The sequence below is a fragment of the Mauremys reevesii genome, linkage group 10, assembly GCF_016161935.1.
Source record: "Mauremys reevesii isolate NIE-2019 linkage group 10, ASM1616193v1, whole genome shotgun sequence".
Lineage (NCBI taxonomy): Eukaryota > Metazoa > Chordata > Testudines > Geoemydidae > Mauremys > Mauremys reevesii.
The window spans coordinates 40,592,856-40,613,142 of record NC_052632.1 but is presented as its reverse complement, the minus strand read 5'-3'; the positions used below and the strand labels follow the sequence as shown (position 1 = coordinate 40,613,142).

General features: G+C 46.9%; 1 protein-coding gene across 3 annotated transcripts in view; it reads left to right on the top strand.

The window, feature by feature from the left end:
* The first annotated feature begins 8,223 nt into the window (after positions 1-8,223).
* The window catches only part of TRIP4 (thyroid hormone receptor interactor 4), a 47,690-nt gene continuing 35,626 nt past the window's right edge, over positions 8,224-20,287 (top strand). For 2 of the 3 annotated variants that reach the window (XM_039492777.1, XM_039492775.1), the window contains exons 1-5: positions 8,603-8,754; positions 13,638-13,804; positions 14,035-14,171; positions 17,181-17,411; positions 19,693-19,771. In XM_039492777.1, coding sequence (XP_039348711.1) covers positions 8,669-8,754; positions 13,638-13,804; positions 14,035-14,171; positions 17,181-17,411; positions 19,693-19,771 — 700 coding nt within the window. In that variant the 5' untranslated portion in view covers positions 8,603-8,668. Of the gene's footprint in view, positions 8,368-8,602; positions 8,755-13,637; positions 13,805-14,034; positions 14,172-17,180; positions 17,412-19,692; positions 19,772-20,287 lie in introns of those variants that run through there. The other variant, XM_039492776.1, reaches the window with a different exon arrangement.

Sequence of the window (20,287 nt, the reverse complement as noted above, 5' to 3'; positions counted from 1 at the left end):
ACCTCCCGCAGGCATGCTGCCGAAGCCAGCCTGATGGCCACCCTCACAACAACTGGCACGCCACCCCCCGCGGCTTGCCGCCCCAGGCACACACTTGCTGCGCTGGTGCCTGGAGCCACCCCTGCTATTTTGGCATTAGCCCACATTGCGCCAGAGTCTATCAAGAGAAAGGGCTACCTTCCATGGTTATGCAAATATTGGTGGATAATCAAGGATGCTTCACCGACATCACTTTTGGCTGGTCAGGGAAGGCGCATGATGATTGTTTTCAAGGTGTTGTGCACTGGTTCAACAGCATGAATACCAACCTCAGGGCAGACTGTTAAGAAACAGGACACAAACCCCAAACAGATTGTGGGTTCTATACTTAGATTTCACCAACAATCAAGTGTGAACTTCTCAAACGCTGGAACAGCTTTATCATGGAGTCATAGACAGTCTCCTTAGATACTCTGATCTATCTCGCCACCTAGGCATGTTTGCTTTTGTGACAAATGGCCCCTTACACCAAAAATCACAATATTCTGGTTACTCCCAGTCCCAAAGGACCAGTTACTTATCTCTGGTCAACTGCACTTTAGATCTTCCAACAAAGACAATGCTTGTAGCCAAGTCTATAATACACTACCTAAAGATGTTTTTTTGTTTGTTTTTTGTTTTTTAAGCTAAGAAGAGAGTTATTTACAAGCTCAAAGCAGGTAAACATACACACACATGAATTACAGTCTTAGGTTCCAGAAGGTGTGGTGATAGAAGCTGCTGTAACATGCAAGCTCTATACATCCTTTAGGGCTAACTGAGAGTAAGCAGCTGGGGATCCTTTGCTTATGCTTAGAAATCTTGCCCTCCCAAAGTCTATGCAACATAGAGATGCAATTTTTTTGGCCAGGTTTCCACTACAGACCTGTATCGATATAACTATGTTGCTCAGGGGTGTGAAAAATCTACACCCCTGTGCAATGTAGTTATATTGACCTAACACCCTGTGTAGACAGTGCTATGGCAACAGAAAAGCTTCTCCTGCTGGCTCAGCTACCACCTCTCAGGGAGGCAGATTAACTACGCTGACAGGAGAAGTTCTCCCATTGGTGTAGTAGTGTCTTCACTAAAGTGCTACAGCAATGCAGCTCCACTGGTGCAGACGCGCTGCTGTAGTGCTGTACGTCAAGACAAGTCCTTCTTGTTAGGGATTTTTATTCCCTTCTCCCCAGAGTTTAAACTGATGGCATGAGTTCACTGGCATGTCTCCTCTTCATGGGGGGGGGTGGGGAAGGAATGCAGTTAACAAAGTCTTTGTTCTTTGATGTTTCACAATGGGCCATTTGGTTTCAATTGGCCTTCTTGGTGGACAGGGCCTAACACCTTCTGTAGGAAGCCAGCATTTTACATCAATTAATGCTCCTTTCTTGTTTGAGTTACACAGTTACAGAGAACCACAATGTCTCGTATGGGATACAGATGTTATAAATGTGCTTAATACATGCAGGATCCTACAAGCATTTCATAAAGTCTAAACACATTCTTACAAACTTAACATCTATTTTAACAATGTTGACACACAAGTGAGGCAAACTAATTCAGCTATGGCACCCTCTACACTGGCAAGTTTGTAAAGCAGCTTTGAGCGCTGTAACTCACGAGGCGTACACATTGCCAAGCCCCTAAGTGTGCAGAAACTGCACAGTTGTAGCGCTCTAAAAAACCCACCCCAACGAGAGGCGTACAGTTTTCTGCACCAGGGCTACAGCGCTGCACTGCCAGTGTAGACATCGTGGCAATTACAGTGCTGTGATTGGCCTCCTGGAGGTATCCCACAATGCCTGTTCTCACCTCTCTGATCATCATTTTGAACTCTACTGCCCTGCCCTCAGGTGACCAACCATCAGCTCCACCCTGTACATTCTTTGGCAAATTTGAAAGTCCCCTTCCTGTTTGCTCGGTGATGCATGCAGTGGTCTCAGCACATCTTTCCAGGTGGCCATGCCTGCTTCATGCACCAGGCGATCCCCAACTTGGAGCAATGCTGAGCTGCTGGACCTCATCAGCATTTGGGGAGAGAAGGCTCTGAAGTCCCAGCTGCGCTCTAGCCATAGGAATTATGATACCTACAAACAGATTTCACGATGCATGATAGAAAGGGGCCATGACCAGGACACATTGAAGAGGAGGGTAAAAATGAAGGTGCTGCGGAACGCCTACCACAGGGTGCGGGAGGCCAACTGCTGCTCCGGTGTTGTGCCCATGAGCTGCTGGTTCTACAAAGAGCTGGACGTGATTCTCAGTAGTGACCCCACCTCCACTGAAAAGGCCCCTGTGGATACTTTGTTGGCTCGCATGCCAGTCAAGAGTGGACCGAGCCAGGAAGAGAAAATCTTGGATGAGGATGTGGAGGGGGACCCAGAGGCAGAGGATGGCTTGGAGGCCAGAGATGCATGCAGTCAGGAGCTCTTTTCTATCCCGGAGGAGGCTAGCCAGTCACAGCAGTCTTGGCGAAGTGCAAACAGGAGAGAAGGCCCCTGGTAAGTGGATCTGATTTTAGGAATTGCTGAAGTGATTTGTTGGAAGCAGGAGGGTTGCAGAAAGCATGCTTGTCTCCCACCGCATGCCTGTTCTGAGCAGTGGAACAGGGTGCTGATTGACTCCCTCACTTCACGGGAATCTGCCTCAGAGATCTCCAGCAAACTCTCATGGAGATACTGGGCAATCCACTGCCGGAGGTTCCTCGGCAGAGCTGCTTTGTTTCTTGCCCCATTTATGGTAACTTTCTTGCACCACTGTGCCATCATGGGGAGGACGGAGGGGGGGAACATTGCTGCACACAGGCGAGCCGCATACGGGCCAGGGTGGAAGCCAGAGGCTTGGAGAAGACCCTCCCTTACCTCACTGCTGAGGGTGAGCATGGAATTATCTTCCATAATGAACACATCCTGTGGAAAGTGTGGGGACAGGAACGATTATCAATCCCCCCCATAGTGCTGGCTCTCCCCAAGAGTCACGTGCCCAGTATACAGCAGGGTCTGGGAAGAGTGATTTACCCTGCACCTGTGGCTACTCACCATTTTGGGGGTCTTGTGGCTCATGTGTGCTTGCCTGGGGTCAGCCAGTTAGTGGCAGGTGTGTGAGTACTGGCTGTGTTTTAAAGCACTGAATCAGTGTTTTCTGTGTTTCAAAAAAATACTGCTTCTGTAAAATGTTGCATTTAAACTTCAGAGATGACCTTGGGAGCCCAGCCTCCCTTACTGGTGGCAGAACAGCTGTGCAGAATTTGAAAGTGGCCACGAAAAACTAAGGAGGACTTTCTGCGTGACATTATGATGCACTCCGCTGCTGAGAAACAGGAATTGAAAGAGTGGCGGGACAGCAAGAAGAGGGACTGAAGGGAGAATGAGGCACACCAGAAAGAAGCCATGGAGCCGCTCTTAAATGTTATGGAGTGCCAAGAGGACATGCTGCAGGTGATACTAGCTCTTCAAACCGAGCAGCTCCATGATTGCCCTCCCCTGCAGCTGCTGTCACAAAACTCTTTCCCATGCACCCCTTTCCGCCGCCCCCATCGCCAACATGCTGTTATCAACCTTCTGGCTCCACTCTTGACCAGCAGCCTTCCATTCCTCCCTCCTCACAGTCCAGCAGTGTGGACTCCCACTACCCACTGCACTTAACACCCAACCCTCTGCAGTTTGGCCCTGCAGAAGTACAGCACCCGCTGCATTGTACTCCAAAGGAGAAAGTTGGGTATGATCCCTGGCCATACACAAATCTGTAGTCGTCCCAGGACCCCTCCTCCTCTGGAGACCTTCCCTTCCCCCCTTCCCCTCCCTGCTGATGTATTTTTGTCTTTTGACTCTCTCCTCTGCTTGTTGTATTTTAATAAAAGAATTGTGTGGTTTGAAAGCAATTTTTATTCTGTTAAGTGAAAGCAAAAAGAGCATTGCAAAACAACATGCAATTATGTTAAACCCCCTGTCATAAACAGATAGTTAAGGGTTAAGGTCTCTTTTACCTGTAAAGGGTTAACAAGCTCAGTAACCTGACGGACACCTGACCAGAGGACCAATCAAGGGACAAGATAATTTCAAATCTCTGTGGAGGGAAGTCTTTGTTTGTGTTCTTTGTTTGGGGGCTGTCCCCTCTTTGGATCTAAGAGGGGCCAGACATATTTCCAGGCTCTCCAAGTTCCCTGAAGTATTTTCTTCTATTCAGTATAGTGAGTATTAGAAAGGCGGTTTAGTCTTATAATTAATTTCTACATTTGCAATTGTGTGTTTGCTGGAGAAATATCTTTATTTCTATTTGCTGTTACTTTGATTATTCTGAGAAAGGAGCGGGGGGGGGGGAAGTCTCTCCAAGTTTATAAGCTAGACCCTGTATATTTTTCATCTTGGTGTTACAGAGATAGTGTACTTTCTTTTTTTTTTTCTTTTAATAAAATCTTTTCTTTTTAGAACCTGATTGATTTCTTCCCTTGTTTGGAATCTCAGGGGAAGAGGAGGAGGGAGGGGGGAAAGGGAATCCCTCTTTGTTTTGATTCAAGGAGTTTGAATCAAGGTGATCTCTCCCGACGGCTAAGGGAGGGGGAGGTGAGGGGAATGGATTATTTCCCTTTGTGTTAAGATCCAAGGACGTTGGGATCTGTGTTCCCCAGGAAAAGTTTGGGGGAACATGGAGTGTGCTAGACACTGGAATTTCTAGCTGGTGGCAGCTTTACCAGATCTAAACTAGAATTTAAGTTTAGAGGAGTCCATGCAGGTCCCCATCTTGTGGAGGCTAAAGTTCAAAGTGGGGAATAAACCTATGACACCCCCTTATTGCATCATGTGCACCAGTCACCTCCTAACATTACAAACACTGCAATCCCAAACATAGCAGCAAATATTAGTGACTTTCAGCTTCAAATTGCTGTCTCGAGGCACAAGGGCACTCGAGGCATCCCTGATCCTTATGGCCCCACGCTGTGCCCCCCTAATAGCCCTGGTCTCTGGCTGTTCAAACTCAGCTTCCAGGTGCTGAGCCTCCAGGTGCAGCCCTGAGTGAAGCTTTCACCCTTCCCTTCACAAATATTATGGAGCATACAGCGTGTGGCTATAAGCATAGGAATATTGTCATCGGCCAGGTCCAGCTTCCCATACAGGCATCGCCAGCGGCCTTTTAAACGGCCAAATGCACACTCAACAGTCATTCTGCATTTGCTCAGCCTGTTGTTGAACTGCTCCTTGCTGCTGTCAAGTTGCCTGGTGTATGGCTTCATAAGCCATGGCATTAAGGTGTAGGCGGGGTCTCCCAGGATCACAATGGGCATTTCGACATCCCCTATGGCAGGGGTTCCCAATGCGGTGCCCGCGGGCACCATGGCGCCCGCCGGGGCATCTAAGTGCTGGCCAGTGGGTGAGTATCCACCGCCATGGTCCTCCGTGGCTTGTCATCTGGCGCCCGCCAGACAAAAAAGGTTGGGGACCACTGCCCTACGGTGATCTTCAGGTCTGAGAAGAAAGTCCCTGCTTGCAGCTTCTTGAACAGGCCAGTGTTCCCAAAGATGCATGTGTCATGCACCTTTTTGGACTAGCCTGCGTTAATGTCTGTGAAAGGCCCACAGTGATCCACAAGAGCCTGGAGAACCATTGAGAAATACCCCTTGCAATTAATGTACTCGGTGGCTAGGTGGTCTGGTGCCAAAATTGGAATGTGCGTGCCATCTATCTCCCCTTTGTAGTTAGGGAAGCCCATTTGTTGAAAGCCATCCACAATGTCACGCATGTTGCCCAGAGTCATAATCTTTTGGAGCAGGATGCGATTAATGGCCCCGCACACTTCCCTCAACACGAGTCCAATGGTCGACTTTCCCACTCCGAACTGGTTAGCGACCGATCGATAGCAGTCTGGAATAGCCAGCTTCCACTGTGCAATCGCCATGCACTTCTCCAGTGACAGGGCAGTTCTCATTCTTGTGTCCTTGTGCCGCAGGACTGGGGCAAGCTCATCACACAGACCCATGAATATGGCTTTCCTTATCCGAAAGTTCTGCAGCCATTGCTCGTCATCCTAGATGTGCATCACAATGTGATTCCACCACTCAGTGCTTGTTTGCCAAGCCCAAAAGCAGCGTTCCACTGTGGTCAGCACATCCGTGAATACCACAAGCAATCTCATGTCGTAGCTACTTCACGTGGTGAGCTCAATGTCGCACTCCTCTTGCCTTTATAGTTTAAGTAATAATTCCACTGTTGGTCAGAGCGTGTTGGTCAGAGCGAGCAGCATACCGGCCAGCAGTTCAGGATCCATTTCTGCAGCCTGAAAGAGGCAGGGCGCACAATACACAAACCGTTGAAAGATGGTGCCAAATGATGACGGAAGCACAGGGATTGCTGGGATGTGAAGCAATGCATCACGTGGCATTGGGACTGGACTCAGGATGCCCCACGATCCCCTCCACCTTCCCACAAGTCTTAGTGACAAAAGAGAAAGAAGTGCTCTGTGCGATAGATGCCCAGAGTGCACCACTCCAAATAGCGCTGCAAGTGTGAATACGCTATTGTACAGTCACACAACAGCGGTTTTCTTTCTGCGCTCTCTGAGCAGAGCTGTAACTTTGCTAGGTTAGACATGCCATATGTATTTGTCAGTGTTTGGCTGAGGCCTAGGGCTTTGATATGAATTGGCGCCTGGTCTGCCAGCATCACACTTGTATCTTTAAGAACACTATACTATTTAGAAAGCTGCAAGCAGGGACTTTCTTTCCTGACAGATGGCTTACCATTGATGATGTAGAAATGCCAGAAGTGATCCTGGAGGACTAGGCTTACCCCTACTTCCCTTGGCTCACAAAGCCGTAAACCAGCCACCTCAAGAGCATCCAGGAAAGTTTCAACTACAGGCTCAACAGGTGGAGAATGACAGTTGAATGTGCTTTTTTGGTAGACTGCAGGGAGGATGACATTGTTTACTCACAAGATTGGATCTCTGTGAGAAAAAATTTCCAGTGGTTATAGCTTCCAGCTATGTTCTGCACAGTGTCTGTGAGGCAAGGGGGGGTGGGGGATAAATTGCTGCCTGGTTGAAGGGGCTGTCTGTTGTGTTTGAACAGCCAGACACAATGGGTGTTTGAAGACCTCAATGCAGAGCTATACGGCTGAGGGAAGACTTGAAAGAACACGTTAACAGTGAGCCACAGTAATGTGTACTGTGCTCAACCTGATCCTGCAGTTTTGATGCCTGTTAGGAATTGTGTGGTGGTTGGTGTATAACAATATATATAACACTGTCAATGCACCTATTAATTTTGTGGTGCTTGCTGTACACTTATGATTGTTACTGTTTGTCACTGAGCCTATGAGTTCTGTCACACAGAGAGGGAAACTAGCCTTCGGTTCCTACCCTTCTAAGGCTCTCAAGAATCCTTGCTGGGCATATTTCTTGATGGGCACCATCATTGCTTTGGTGGGCATATTTCTAGGAACTCAGTACTAATACTACTAATGAAAGACTTCTTATTTGCCGTAACCCACGTGCACTTGTTAGAATGCTGCCACTTGCCTCACTCACCTCCCTCTTGGCCAAAAACAAACAATACGCACTCTCTTCCTTTGCCATTTCCCGCACATTTGACTTGTACTCAATTGACGGCTCTAGTCCAAGTCCTTATCTTCCTGCCAGCCACCTAGTCTATATTTTCATTTTTATTAACTTGAGATAGGATCTCAGTGTAAAATCCTAGCAGAGACAAGGGCTGTAGTTTGTACCTCAATGCATCTAGTCAAAATAAACCCCAGGTTGGGGGTACAGCGTCGACCTAGATTAGCTGCCTGGAGGAAAAAACCTGTACCTTGTCTCCACCAGGATTTTACAGCAAGATGCTCCGTCAAGTTAGTCACCTCAGTGTAAAAAGTATCAGAGGGGTAGCTGTGTTAGTCTGGGTCTGTAAAAGCAGCAAAGAGTCCTGTGGCACCTTACAGACTAACAGAAGTATTGGAGCATGGGCTTTCGTGGGTGAATACCCACTTTGTCGGATGCATCTGATACTTCTGTTAGTCTATAAGGTGCCACAGGACTCTTTGTTGCTTTCTCAGTGTAAAAAGACACTTTTGCAGTGAAGCTAAAGCTCAATGTGGACTTGCTAAGCTATCCTGCTTTTGATACCACCCTCTGCCGTCCCCACCTCCCAGCCACTGGAGTCCATCACCTTCCTCCCACCCCCAGCCATTGCAGACCCACACCTCCTTTCCCCCACGGCCAGTGCAGACCCCGCAGGGAGTGTAGGCCCCGCCTGGCACCTCTCCCTCCCAGTGCAGGCCACCACAGCCCCCAGGCGGAGCGCCGGCCGGGCGTGGCCCTCTGAAGCATGTGCACTGTGCAGGCCCCGACCGGGCTCAGGTGAGGACTGGCCCCCGGGGCTCCCCCACGGGGCTAAGCGGCCCGGCGCGCCCATCCCTCACTCCAGGCCTTTGCGCGAAGGACCCGGCCCAGGCCGTGCGGGTGCCAGCGCTCCCGTCCGGGCCCGGGGGCACCCCCGCCGGGCCGCCTCAGGCCCCGCGGCCTGGGTCAGGCGGGGGGTGGGGGGCGGCAGCACGGCGGAACCCGGCGCTGAGGCACGTGTTGCACGGCGGGCCGGAAGTGCTGCACCAGCCGCCGCTGGGGCTGGCGGTGCGCCCAGATCTCCCTTCCCCGGGCAGAGATGGCCGCTGCTGGGGCGCTCCTGGCCTGGTGCATCCAGCAGCTGCGCGGCGACTTCGGGCTGGATGTCAGCGAGGAGATCGTGGGGTGCGCGGGGGGCGAAGGGAGAGGGTCGGGTAAATGGGGGCGGGGGGAGGGGAAGTGTAGGAGAGAAGGTGGGGGAAGGGAGAGGGGCGGGTAAATGGGGCGCGGGGAGAGAGAGGGTTGGGTAGATGGTGGGAGGGGTAAGAGAGAAGAACCGATTCAAATTGGACTGGTCAGGTTGCAGCTCTGTAGCTCCTGCTGTAGGGCTCAGTTGACCCCACTTGGGCCCCCACCCAGTTTGGATTGGGGTGGCCTGGATGGGCCCTGGTGGGTCTTTCTGTCTCTCTGGTCCCTGGGAGCTCCGGGAGCCAGGAACTAATCTACTACATACATCTGTTTTGCACTGTTCATGGGCCTAAAGCTCCGTACACTGGATGTTGAAGAGAAGGAGCTTTTCTTGCAAAAAGGAGTCTTTGCTCTTTTCCATTTTTTCTTTTATTGGCTCTGTTTTTTGTTTAAGCGAGGTGTAGTTGTTGGTGTCCCTGTTGAATAAAAGTATTGTGCAGTGCACTGATTGGCACACGTGCAGGGGTTAATGCATGTTACAGCTGAGTGGCCTGTGTTTAACAATGATATTTTTATTACAGTTTTGCCCATCCCTCCGCTAAACCAAAGGTAGATACAGTTCCCATGGAGAGGAGGAGAGGGGATTGTTCCATTCAGGCCTCCATCCTCCAAAGACTTACACTGTTGCTTAATGTTATACACATGGGTGGTCCCACTGATGTCAATGGCACTATTCGCATACATCAAGTTAAGCATGCATGTAAGCCTTTCCAGGACCATCCTGTTTAAACATCTGCTGCTAACAGTCGTGGAACAAAGATGAGGTTTTTTAAAATGCAACATTTCTTGCTGCGTATATTTTTTTTCTATCTCACTTGTTTGTATACAGACATAGGGTGTGTCTTCACACCAGTTAGTTTGAGTTATAACTCAGAGCTCAAAGTCTGTTCACGCACACAAATCTCTAGCTTGAGTTAAGTGCTGCTGTAGGGTACATCTACATTGCAAAACAACCCCTGCGGCAGTGAGTCTCAGAGCCCAGGTCAACAGACTTGGGCTCATGCTGCAGCACTAAAAATGGGGCTCTGAAACCCAGCAATGGGAGCAGGTCTCAGATCCCAGGCCCTAGCCCAAGCGGGAATGTCTACACTGCTATTTTTAGCCCTGTAGCACAAGCCCAGCGAACCAAAATCAGTTGACTCCAGCTCTGAGACTGCCACTTTTTTTTTTTTTTTTTTTTTTTAGTATAGACAGCCCCTTAAGCTCCAGCTAGGTAGCATCTGTTGGAAAGTTTGAGCTAGTAATGCAGTGGGGATGCCACTGCTCAAGTTACACCTGACAGCAGCTAATCAATTCATTCTGTCATTTGAGTGTTTTTGTAACGGTGGCAGACCCCAGTCATTGATGGGCAGGATCGAATCTGAGACCTCTTAAGCTTTGTGTATGAGCCAATACTGTACACAATGGTTCTCAATCTTTCCAGACTACTGTACCCCTCTCAGGAGGCTGATTTGCCTTGCATACCCCCAAGTTTCACCTCACTTAAAAACTACTTGCTAACAAAATCAGACAAAAGTGTCATGGCACACTATTGCTGAAAAATTGCTCACTTTTTCATTTTTACCATATAATTATAAATAAATCATGACCCCGGGTTGAGAAACACTGGTATAGTATAGAAAGCAGTATAAACAAGTCATTGTCTGTATAAAATTTTAGTTTGTACGGATTTCGCTAGTGCTTTTCATGTAGCCTGTTTTAAAACTAGGCAAATCTCTAGATGAGTTGATGTACTCCCTGGAAGACCTCTGTGTATCGCCAGAGGTACGTGTACCGCTGGTTGAGAACCACTGCTGTATCAGACTCATCAATCTGTAGATGGTCTAGTGCCACCAAAGTGGGACAGAGCACCACACCAAGCAGCCATTGAATTATGGTTCCTCTACAGGTACTCGAGTGCAGTAAACTTGAGTATGGTGAGCTAATTGTGCTGGGAAGACCCATCCATAGTCTTTCTCCCTATGGTATAACTGTGCCAGTTCTTCTCTCCCATCACACCTGCAGTCTTTCTCATATAGACATTATGAAGTGGATTTGTATCCCTTTCCAAGGGAGAGAGAATTTTAATCATGCTGGTATTTCCTCACCTGAAGTCCCTTTCCAAATTCAGAGGTAACTTTGTAACCTTTAGGGCGAGCCTCTAAATGCAGCACTGGGTGTCTCAGGACAGGGAATGGCTTAGTTGTGTCTGATTCCTAGCAGAGCTCATTTAGCCCTTCAGCCTTCGAAGGTAGATGTGTCAGCTCCTGTGCAGTTTATTGTTTATTCATCTTTGGATGAGCCCTGGAAGGTTACGTGCAAAGGAAAAACTGGGTTTGCCCTTCTTTTGCTTCTTTCTGATGGATAAAAATAATCTGAAAGGTGTTTTTTTTGTTTTTGTTTTTTAATCTCCCTCCGCTTCAGCTGCTTTCTTTTACGTTCAAGATTCTTGTTTTTCCTGGAAGACACTATGAATGATTAGAGAATTAATGGGTTTATGACACTGCAGATACCAAGCAAGTGCAACGTGATTTGCAAAGGACAGATTATTCACATTGTTTACAGTTTTGTTTATTGTTCAACACCGGTTTAACTCAAACACTGTGGTACAAACAGTTGGAAGAAAATCAGTACTCCTGCACCTTAAGGATTGGGACGCTCTCAGTCTACCTCTTTGGGACCCTCAGGAAATTCTCCAGTACATGTAAAATGTTTTGGGCCTTTGTTGTACATCATAAAGAAACAAACATGGGTACAACCTTTTTTCTCCTCCATTTTCATCAGTCACTTTTAAAGTGAAGGTCCAGTCTGTTCTATGTGGGCATTCTCATTTTGATGTGTTATGTGTATAGGTTATGAAGCAGTTTAGGTCGGGGCTGTGATTTGTTAGCCCTGGGGTTTTTTATTCCTGGCTCTGACACAGATTTCCTGCATCATCTTGGGCATATCATGTAACCTCTCTGTGAAATAGGTCAGGATTAACTCCTTCATCTGCCATGTATGTATTCTTGCCAGCAAGTTAAAGAAGTATGGGCTGGATGAATGGACGGTAAGGTGGATAGAAAACTGGCTAGATGGTCGGGCTCAACAGGTAGTGATCAATGGTTCCATGTCTAGTTGGCAGCTAGTATCAAGTGGAGTGCCTCAAGGGTCGGTGCTGGGGCTGGTTTTGTTCAATATCTTCATTAACGATCTGGAGGATGGTGTGGACTGCACCCTTAGCAAATTTGCAGATGACACTAAACTGGGAGGAGTGGTTGATACGCTGGAGAGTAGGGATAGGATACAGAGGGACCTAGACAAATTAGAGGATTGGGCCAAAAGAAATATGATGAGGTTCAACAAGGACAAGTGCAGAGTCCTGCACTTAGGACGGAAGAATCCCATGCACTGTTACAGACTAGAGACCGAATGGCTGGGCAGCAGTTCTGCAGAAAAGGACCTAGGGGTTACGGTGGACGACAAGCTGAATATGAGTCAACAGTGTGCCCTTGTTGCCAAGAAGGCTAATGGCATTTTGGGTTGTATAAGTAGGGGCATTTCCAGCAGATCGAGGGATGTGATCATTCCCCTCTATTCAGCACTGGTGAGGCCTCATTTGGAGTACTGTGTCCACTTATGGGCCCCACACTGCAAGAAAGATGTGGATAAATTGGAGAGAGTCCAGCGGAGGGCAACAAAAATGATTAGGGGACTGGAGCACATGACTTATGAGGAGAGGCTGAGGGAACTGAGATTGTTTAGCCTGCAGAAGAGAAGAATGAGGGGGGATTTGATAGCTGCTTTCAACTACGTGAAAGGGGGTTCCAAAGAGGATGGATCTAGACTGTTCTCAGTGGTAGAAGATGCCAGAACAAGGAGTAATGGTCTCAAGTTGCAGAGGGGGAGGTTTAGGTTGGACATTAGGAAAAACTTTTTCACTAGTAGGGTGGTGAAGAACTGGAATGGGTTACCTAGGGAGGTGGTGGAATCTCCTTCCTTAGAGGTTTTTAAGGTCAGGCTTGACAAAGCCCTGGCTGGGATGATTTAGTTGGGTTTGGTCCTGCTTTGAGCAGGGGGTTGGACTAGATGACCTCCTGAGGTCCCTTCCAACCCTGAGATTCTATGATTCTAAGGGGGTTTGTTTGTAAAGTGCTTTGATATTCTTCCATTCAAAGGTGAAAGAGAAGGACAAAAGATTTTGATAAAAAGAATGAAGAGTACTTGTGGCACCTTAGAGACTAACAAATTTATTTGTACATAAGATTTTGTGGGCTAAAACCCAGCTTTTGTGGGCTAAAACCCACTTCAGAAGTGGGTTTTAGCCCACGAAATCTTATGCCCAAATACATTTGTTAGTCTCTAAGGTGCCACAAGTACTCCTCATTCTTTTTGCTGATACAGACTAACACGGCTACCACTCTGAAAAAAGATTTTGGTGTTTGTAGACAAGTAGAAGGAGGAAATATTTATTTCAATAATATTTAAACCGATGAGATTGTCTTGGACTTGATTTGTGGTTAGATATTCGGGAGTATGGAGTGAGCAGTGTGGTTTTAATTTCCTTTGATAGTAGGGAGAGTGCAGTTGTCATTGTGTTGGTGGGGAGGGGGTGGGTTGGAAAGGTATCTGACCCTCCCCTTTTTTTCACTGATCCAGAAATAACAAGGGATTTCTCCAAACATATCTTCCTCAGATGTGTGTCTTCCTCTTGGGCCTTTTTTGTAACGTCTTCTCTCCCATGCTCATTGCAGTAACTTGATTCAAAGAGTGTGGAGGGGAAGTTGAGGTTAGCTTTGGTGTTGCCTGTCTCTTGGAAAATATACTCATGTTATCAGTTTTCTTCTTTTGTCCCCTTCCAGGTACATCTTGTCAATTGAAAATGAGGAGGAGATCCGAGAGTATGTAATTGACCTCATCCAGGGGACAGATGGGAAGAAGAGTCAGTTTATAGAAGAGCTGGTAACCCGATGGAGAAAGTCCTCTCAGCCGGCTTCCGACCCTTTGCCAGTGTATAGAAAAAGAGACGGTGGGTCAAAGTAGAGGGTGGGTGGTAGGATGAAAGTATCAAAAGTAACCAAAACTTACTTGATTAGCAGATGCTAGTAGGGCTGCAAAGCATCTTCTGCAGCTGGTCCTGGATCTCCCTTTCTGCCCATTTTGAAGGTTTAAAACCAAGTGATCACCCTCCCCAAGAGGTCATCAATATTCACTGTTGCTAGCTAATGCACCTTCCTTTCTCTTTGCACAACCCTTTAGAGATTTCAGATGTGCATCGGGCTGGAGACCAAGGCAAGAGAGGGAGACGCAAAGGAAGGAACAAGCAAGAAACATCTCTGTATGCTGAGCCCAACCTACCTGCAGAGGAAGTAAAAACACCCCTTGATCTGGCCAAGGTGAGTGTGCCTGGCAGCCAGGGCAGAGTGGCAACTGTGGAATGCAGAGCAAACTGGTCTCACAGAGGAACAGGAGGAAACAGATGGCTTTGTGCAAGCCGCAACTGACTTTCAGCAATATGAGCTAACTGTGTGAACAGATGTAACTGTTCTGGGGACTCATTAGCACTGGTAGCATGGGACATTCTTTACTAAACGACTGCAAGTAACATGGCCTGGAGCAATACCACTTTGGACTAGGGTAGCAGATCTAACAGACCACAGAAAGCGGACCTTCAGGGCTAATCACTTTAGCAGAAACCTCCAGCAAGTTTTAGGGCTTGTCTACACTGGCACTTTACAGCACTGCCACTTTCTTGCTCAGGAGTGTGAAAAAACACCCCCCTGAGCTGCAAGTTTCAGCGCTGTAAAGCACCAGTGTAGACAGTGCACCAGCACTGGGAGCTATGCTCCTCGTGGAGGCAGGGCCGCCCAGAGGGAGTGGGGGGGCAAGTGGGGCAATTTGCCCTGGGCCCCACAGGGGCCCCTACGAGAATATAGTATTCTATAGTATTGCAACTTTTTTTTATGGAAGGGGCCCCCGAAATTGCTTTGCCCCAGGCCCCCTGAATCTTCTGGGCAGCCCTGTGTGGAGGTGGTTTTTTTAGAATGCTGGGACTGTTTTTAGAGCACTGCTGCGACTACACAAGCCACGTTAAAACACTGCCGCGGCAGCACTTTAATGTTGCCAGTGTAAACTAGCTCTTAGAATAAATAGTCCCACTGGAATGAATGGGGCAGTTCACACATGTTGTTTCAGGCTCTCTGCAGACTCATGCTCACAGTACTGCATTGGCTTATACTCTGTTTATACAATCTTCAAGGTTCTCTGCACAACCATGGGGACAAGAGACATAATTTAAAAAAAAAAATGAAAACTTGGATTAGTACATGTAATAGACATTGAAGATACCAATCCCCAAAAGCAACATAAATGATTATCCCTGGCAGCGTTAATGCATACAAACCTAACATTGAAATGGAAACGGTAGCGTGTGTCTTAGATTTTGGCTCATGTCTAAGGGTATGTCTACACTGGCAGAGTTACAGCGCCGGGAGTTACAGCACCGCTCAGAGAGCGCTGAAGGGAAACCGCTGTTGTGTGTTCACACTGTCAGCTGCCTGCGCAATAGCATGTTCACATTTGCGGCACTTGCAGCGCTATTTGGAGCGGTGCACTCTGGGCAGCTATCCCACAGAGCATCTCTTCCTTTTCTGCCACTAAGAGTTGTGGGAAGCAAACTCTATCAGAAACATTACCTATACAATGCCTGCTAGAGACCTGAAGGAAGCGAGAACTCATTTCAGTGCTCAAGATGAAAGAGGACTTGAGGGAAAAGATTGAGAATTCCACTGACCAGCCACTCATGCAGCCATCATCCATGGTATCCTGTCCCATCTATCATCAGAGTCACCTCGGCATAAGACAAAGTATATACCTGAGAGAGATGAACATGAAAAGTAACTTGCCAGTCTTGCTAATATTGTGCCTCAGATGAGAACCATAGTAAATTACATTATGTCAAATTGCCAAAGAATATACACTGCATGGAGAAATCCTGCTCGGGTGGGAGAGGTGGATTGTGGATTGTGCAGTATATAGAGCTAGCTTTAGCATTAGAAACCTGCAGGCCTGTGCCCTGTAAGACATTGGTTTCAGCATGTAGCACAGGGCTTGAGGCCTATGAACTTTGGCACAGATAAATAGTCTAATGATCACCCTAAGTTCTGGGGAATTGGAATTAGAATGTGTAGAGAGGAATTTTGTCCATAATGACACCAGCCAACCACAGGAACATGAGCAAATGCCCGCTTTTGGATAGAACATCCGTAGCGGCCTGACAACAAGAGTGCCATGGCAATGAATTGATGTATATGATAAGTTGAGATCATTAATATACTAACCTACAGGAGAAGGACACCTCAACTTTAGTAGTGTGAAGAAATATAAATAAGGAAGAGGGGAGAAACCCCAGCTGAACAGGCATTAGACATAGTGGTATCAGCGTAACATATAAAAGTTGTATCCAGCCTGTGGGCAGGAGGAGAGAGGGAGGTAGCTGTTGGGAGGTGCCAGAATGATGGCTAGTGGTGATGAGGAAGATATTGGCTAACATTTCAGGTTGTTCTGTAAGGGATAGTGTGAGTATATTGATGTTCAGATGTACATTCTATATCATATCTATCCACTCTGCTGGGTTAGAGTGTTTGTGACTTTGCTAAATGAATTAATAAACTATTTGTAAATACAGGAGGGTTCCTAAAGTGTGAGTGTTGCAACTGTGCACATCAGGAATCCTAACTGAACAGTAATTGTAATAATACTTGGCCTGATCTTGGGACAAGAACCTATCAAACCTCAGAGTGATTACTGGGAATTCATAACTGATCAATATAATTAATACATAATCTATAGATTGTGCTACATACGTGAGCTAGAAGGTGTCTATTCTCTCAGATATTTGTGATTTCTATCTGCATTTAGCCGCATAGGTTACTTTATAGATGTGTCAGGAATGTGGATTTACCGTGCTATAATATTTGCCCACCTTGTTCAGCACTAGCACTGTGTATTGCAGCAATGTGTTGGCTGGGCTTTTGATAACTGGTCTGATTTTTTATAGTTTTTGTTTGATTTAACAAAACCTAATCTAGGTTCCTGGTTGCAGAATCCAAGAGCTTTCTCTCCGGCACATAGAACCCAGGCAATTCCAGTTTGCAAAGAGAGGACACAAAGCTGAGCAGTCCTTCTTTCATGTAAATGGTGCTGACCTTTTCTGAGGCTTGCTTCTGTTCAGTGATATCGTCCTGGTTTGAATTTGGAGTCTGGTCCCATTTTCACTCAAGCTGGCCAGGTGGCTGGCTGGATGTTTATCCCCACTCTTTGTTTAAAGGGCCCCTGTTTCTCTCTGATGTTTGTGTTGCAGTCAGAATGCAGATTAAATTCACTGTTTGCTCTGTCTAAATTAGGCACAGGAGATGGGCAGTGGTGGCAGTGCCAGCAGTACCTCCAAGAAAAAGGCCAAATTCGTCAACCTATACACCAAGGAGGGGCAGGACAAACTGGCGGTCCTGATCCCTGGACGCCACTCCTGTGAGTGCCTGGGCCAGAAGCACAAACTCATCAGTAACTGTTTGACCTGTGGTCGTATTGTCTGCGAACAGGAGGGCTCCGGCCCCTGCTTATTTTGTAGTACACTGGTATGTAACCCCCTGCTTTTTTTCTATCTGCCATACTTAACCGCAGTCTATAGTGCTTGGGTCTTGGAGATGGCATGTGGCTGGATTAGCCCCACTAGTTTCTTATCTTTCCTGTAAATTAGCAAAGTTCTCTCCCTTCCGAATTGGCCTGCTCAGATCAAAGTCCCTTAAGAACAGGGGTTCTCAAACTGGGGGTTGGGACCCCTCAGGGGGCTGCAGAGTTATTATATGGGGGGTCGCGAGCTGTCAGCCTCCACCCCAAACCCCACTTTGCCTCCAGCATTTATAATGGTGTTAGATATATTTAAGTGTTTTTAATTTATAAGAGTGGTGGGGGTCACACTCAGAGGCTTGCTATGTGAAAGGGGTCACCAGTACAAAAGTTTGAGAACCACTGCTTTAGATCCTGGGTCCTCACTAAGGCTGTAGGGCAGGGCTTGGCAACCTTTCAGAAGTGCTGTGCCGAGACTTCATTTATTCACTCTGATTTAAGGTTTCACGTGCCAGTGATACATTTTAACATTTTTAGAAGGTCTCTTTCTATAAGTCTATAATATATAACTAAACTATTGTTGTATTTAAAGTAAATAAGGTTTTAAAAATGTTTAAGAAGCTTCATTTAAAATTAAATTAAAATGCAGAGCCCACTGGGCTGGTGGCCAGGACCCGGGCAGTGAGTGCCACTGAAAATCAGCTCGCATGCCGCCTTCGGCACGCATGCCATAGGTTGCCTACCCCTGCTGTAGGATGAGAGTCTGTGCTGTACCCAACTTGCAGCGCAGGGGGGAGTAAGGTAGTTTTAAGCCATCTGCAACCCTTCTGATTTTGGGTGACTGCAAGGGCTGGAGAGGCTGCTGGCGTAATTTACATAGCTCTGGGGGCTTGCCTAAATTATGGCAGCTTCCTGGGGCTTCCCTATGGGCCATAGCACTGCAGCCTCCTGGCACACTCACTTTGCCTGCCAGGGCTTGCAAAGGGATCCTCCACAGTGCTTGCACTGGGGAAAGTCTTCTCCAGCTGGAACCAGGGTATTTATGCTGCTTTGCCACTTTAACCCAGTATAAAGAGGCTGGAGCAGAAATTAGCATTTCATTCTTATATTTAGAATTTTCTTTTAATGATCTTTACATTCAGGAAGGGCTGGGAGGCAAGACAGGATCAGATCAGAAGGTGCCTCCCAAATAGGATTTTATGTGATCAGATTTTCTTTGCCATTCAAGCTCACGTGTGTTCTTCCACAGGACACAAATTGCGTTTTCATTTTCCTGGCCCTCAGTTTCCCCATTTATAAAATGGATAGATACGCTCTGATTCCTTAGGGTGGGTGAGAATTAATTAGTTAAAAGAGCTCTATAAAGAAAAGTAAAATAAAAATTGGGGTTGGACCCTTTTTTGCTGTTTCATGATGGATGAAGACCTGAACGGTGGTTATGGCAGGCTGTGCATACGTGTCATTTTTTAAAAAGGATTTTTATATTTATTTTTACCTTAGGAATATGAAAAATGTCAAATTGGGCCTACCTTTGTTTTGCAGGAAAGAATTCTCGGGAGTCTCACAGCATATTGTGCATTCTGTCTGCTTATTTGAAGGGAAAATGGGGGTGAGTGGGGGAGGGTTAGATCTTTAACAGAGAGTTCCTTTCTCCTGAGAGGTCTCTACAAAATGGAGTTAAATATGTTATTTAAAACAACCAAAATGAAGGCATTTTAAAGGTAGCCTGAGAGGGAAAAAATTGGCTTCTGACCTTTTTTCCACCACAACGTTATGATGGATTTTGTTTAAAAACCCAACAAAAATCCTTGAACTTTGTCTTCCTCGGACAGTGTAGTGACTGTAAAGCCAGTACAATTGACTTCATGAGAGAGTGAAAGCTGAATAGCTGAGAGGAGAGAGAAGTTTTAATCAGACTACTTTAAAGTGTTTTAAATGTCTGTTTAACTCCAGTGCCTAGTGACCACCTGAGAAAAAGGATGCCTTTGTTAAACGCCACCCACTTGTTGTGAGAGACCCACACATCCCTGAAATCCTCCAGCAAAAAAACAGGGAAAACCAGTCTTGGTGTTGCTGAGATGTCTAAGATAAGAAAGTGAGCAGAGAACCAGGTCTTCTTTCTGTATACAGCAAAGATTCAGAAAGGTCCACCGTCTGTGGACCCTGGTGCAATCCTGTGGACCTGCTCTTCATTATCCTTTGCAGCTCACCCTTAACTCTTGTCAATGGCTTTGAGGCTGTCAGGTGCTAAGTATCACTCTTAGCCTTGATTTTCCTGTTGTCTTCTAGGTGTGCACGAAGGAAGAGCAGGACATTCTGCAGCGTGACTCGAACAAGAGCCAGAAGTTGCTGAAGAAGCTCATGGCAGGTTGGTAGCAATCATGTGTAATGCAGTTAATCCAGTAAGTTATACACAATTTCAACTCTGCTTTTCTATTACATTAGACTAGAGCCCATGCCTATGTTTTCACCAGTGTCATGTAGTAGACAGGGCCTAAATCTTTTTCGGTTCTTAGCAGGATAGCTCTATTCCTTCTGGTTATAGGGAGGAGCTCTAGAAAACTATGTGGGAAATTTCCCAAAGATTCCGGGGCTCCCACTGGATGCTTTCTACATAATTTGAACTCCCTGGAGAAGATGACCAAAGCTCTCCAAAATGTTTCCAAGCCACCGCAGCCCTGTGGCAGCATTCTTTGGCCTTGAAGGGTTGGATGAGAATCTCGTCGGAGCTCATCAGTCCTATTTCTTGCCCAGCATGTTGTGTTTCCTCTTCTACATGGTTCCCAGGCACTAGCTGGGGGAGACCAGGTCTGGGTATAGTGCCTGGGTTTCTTGAGTGGCAGTGCATGATGCACTGGCCACAGTGCACCAAGGCTGGCCACTA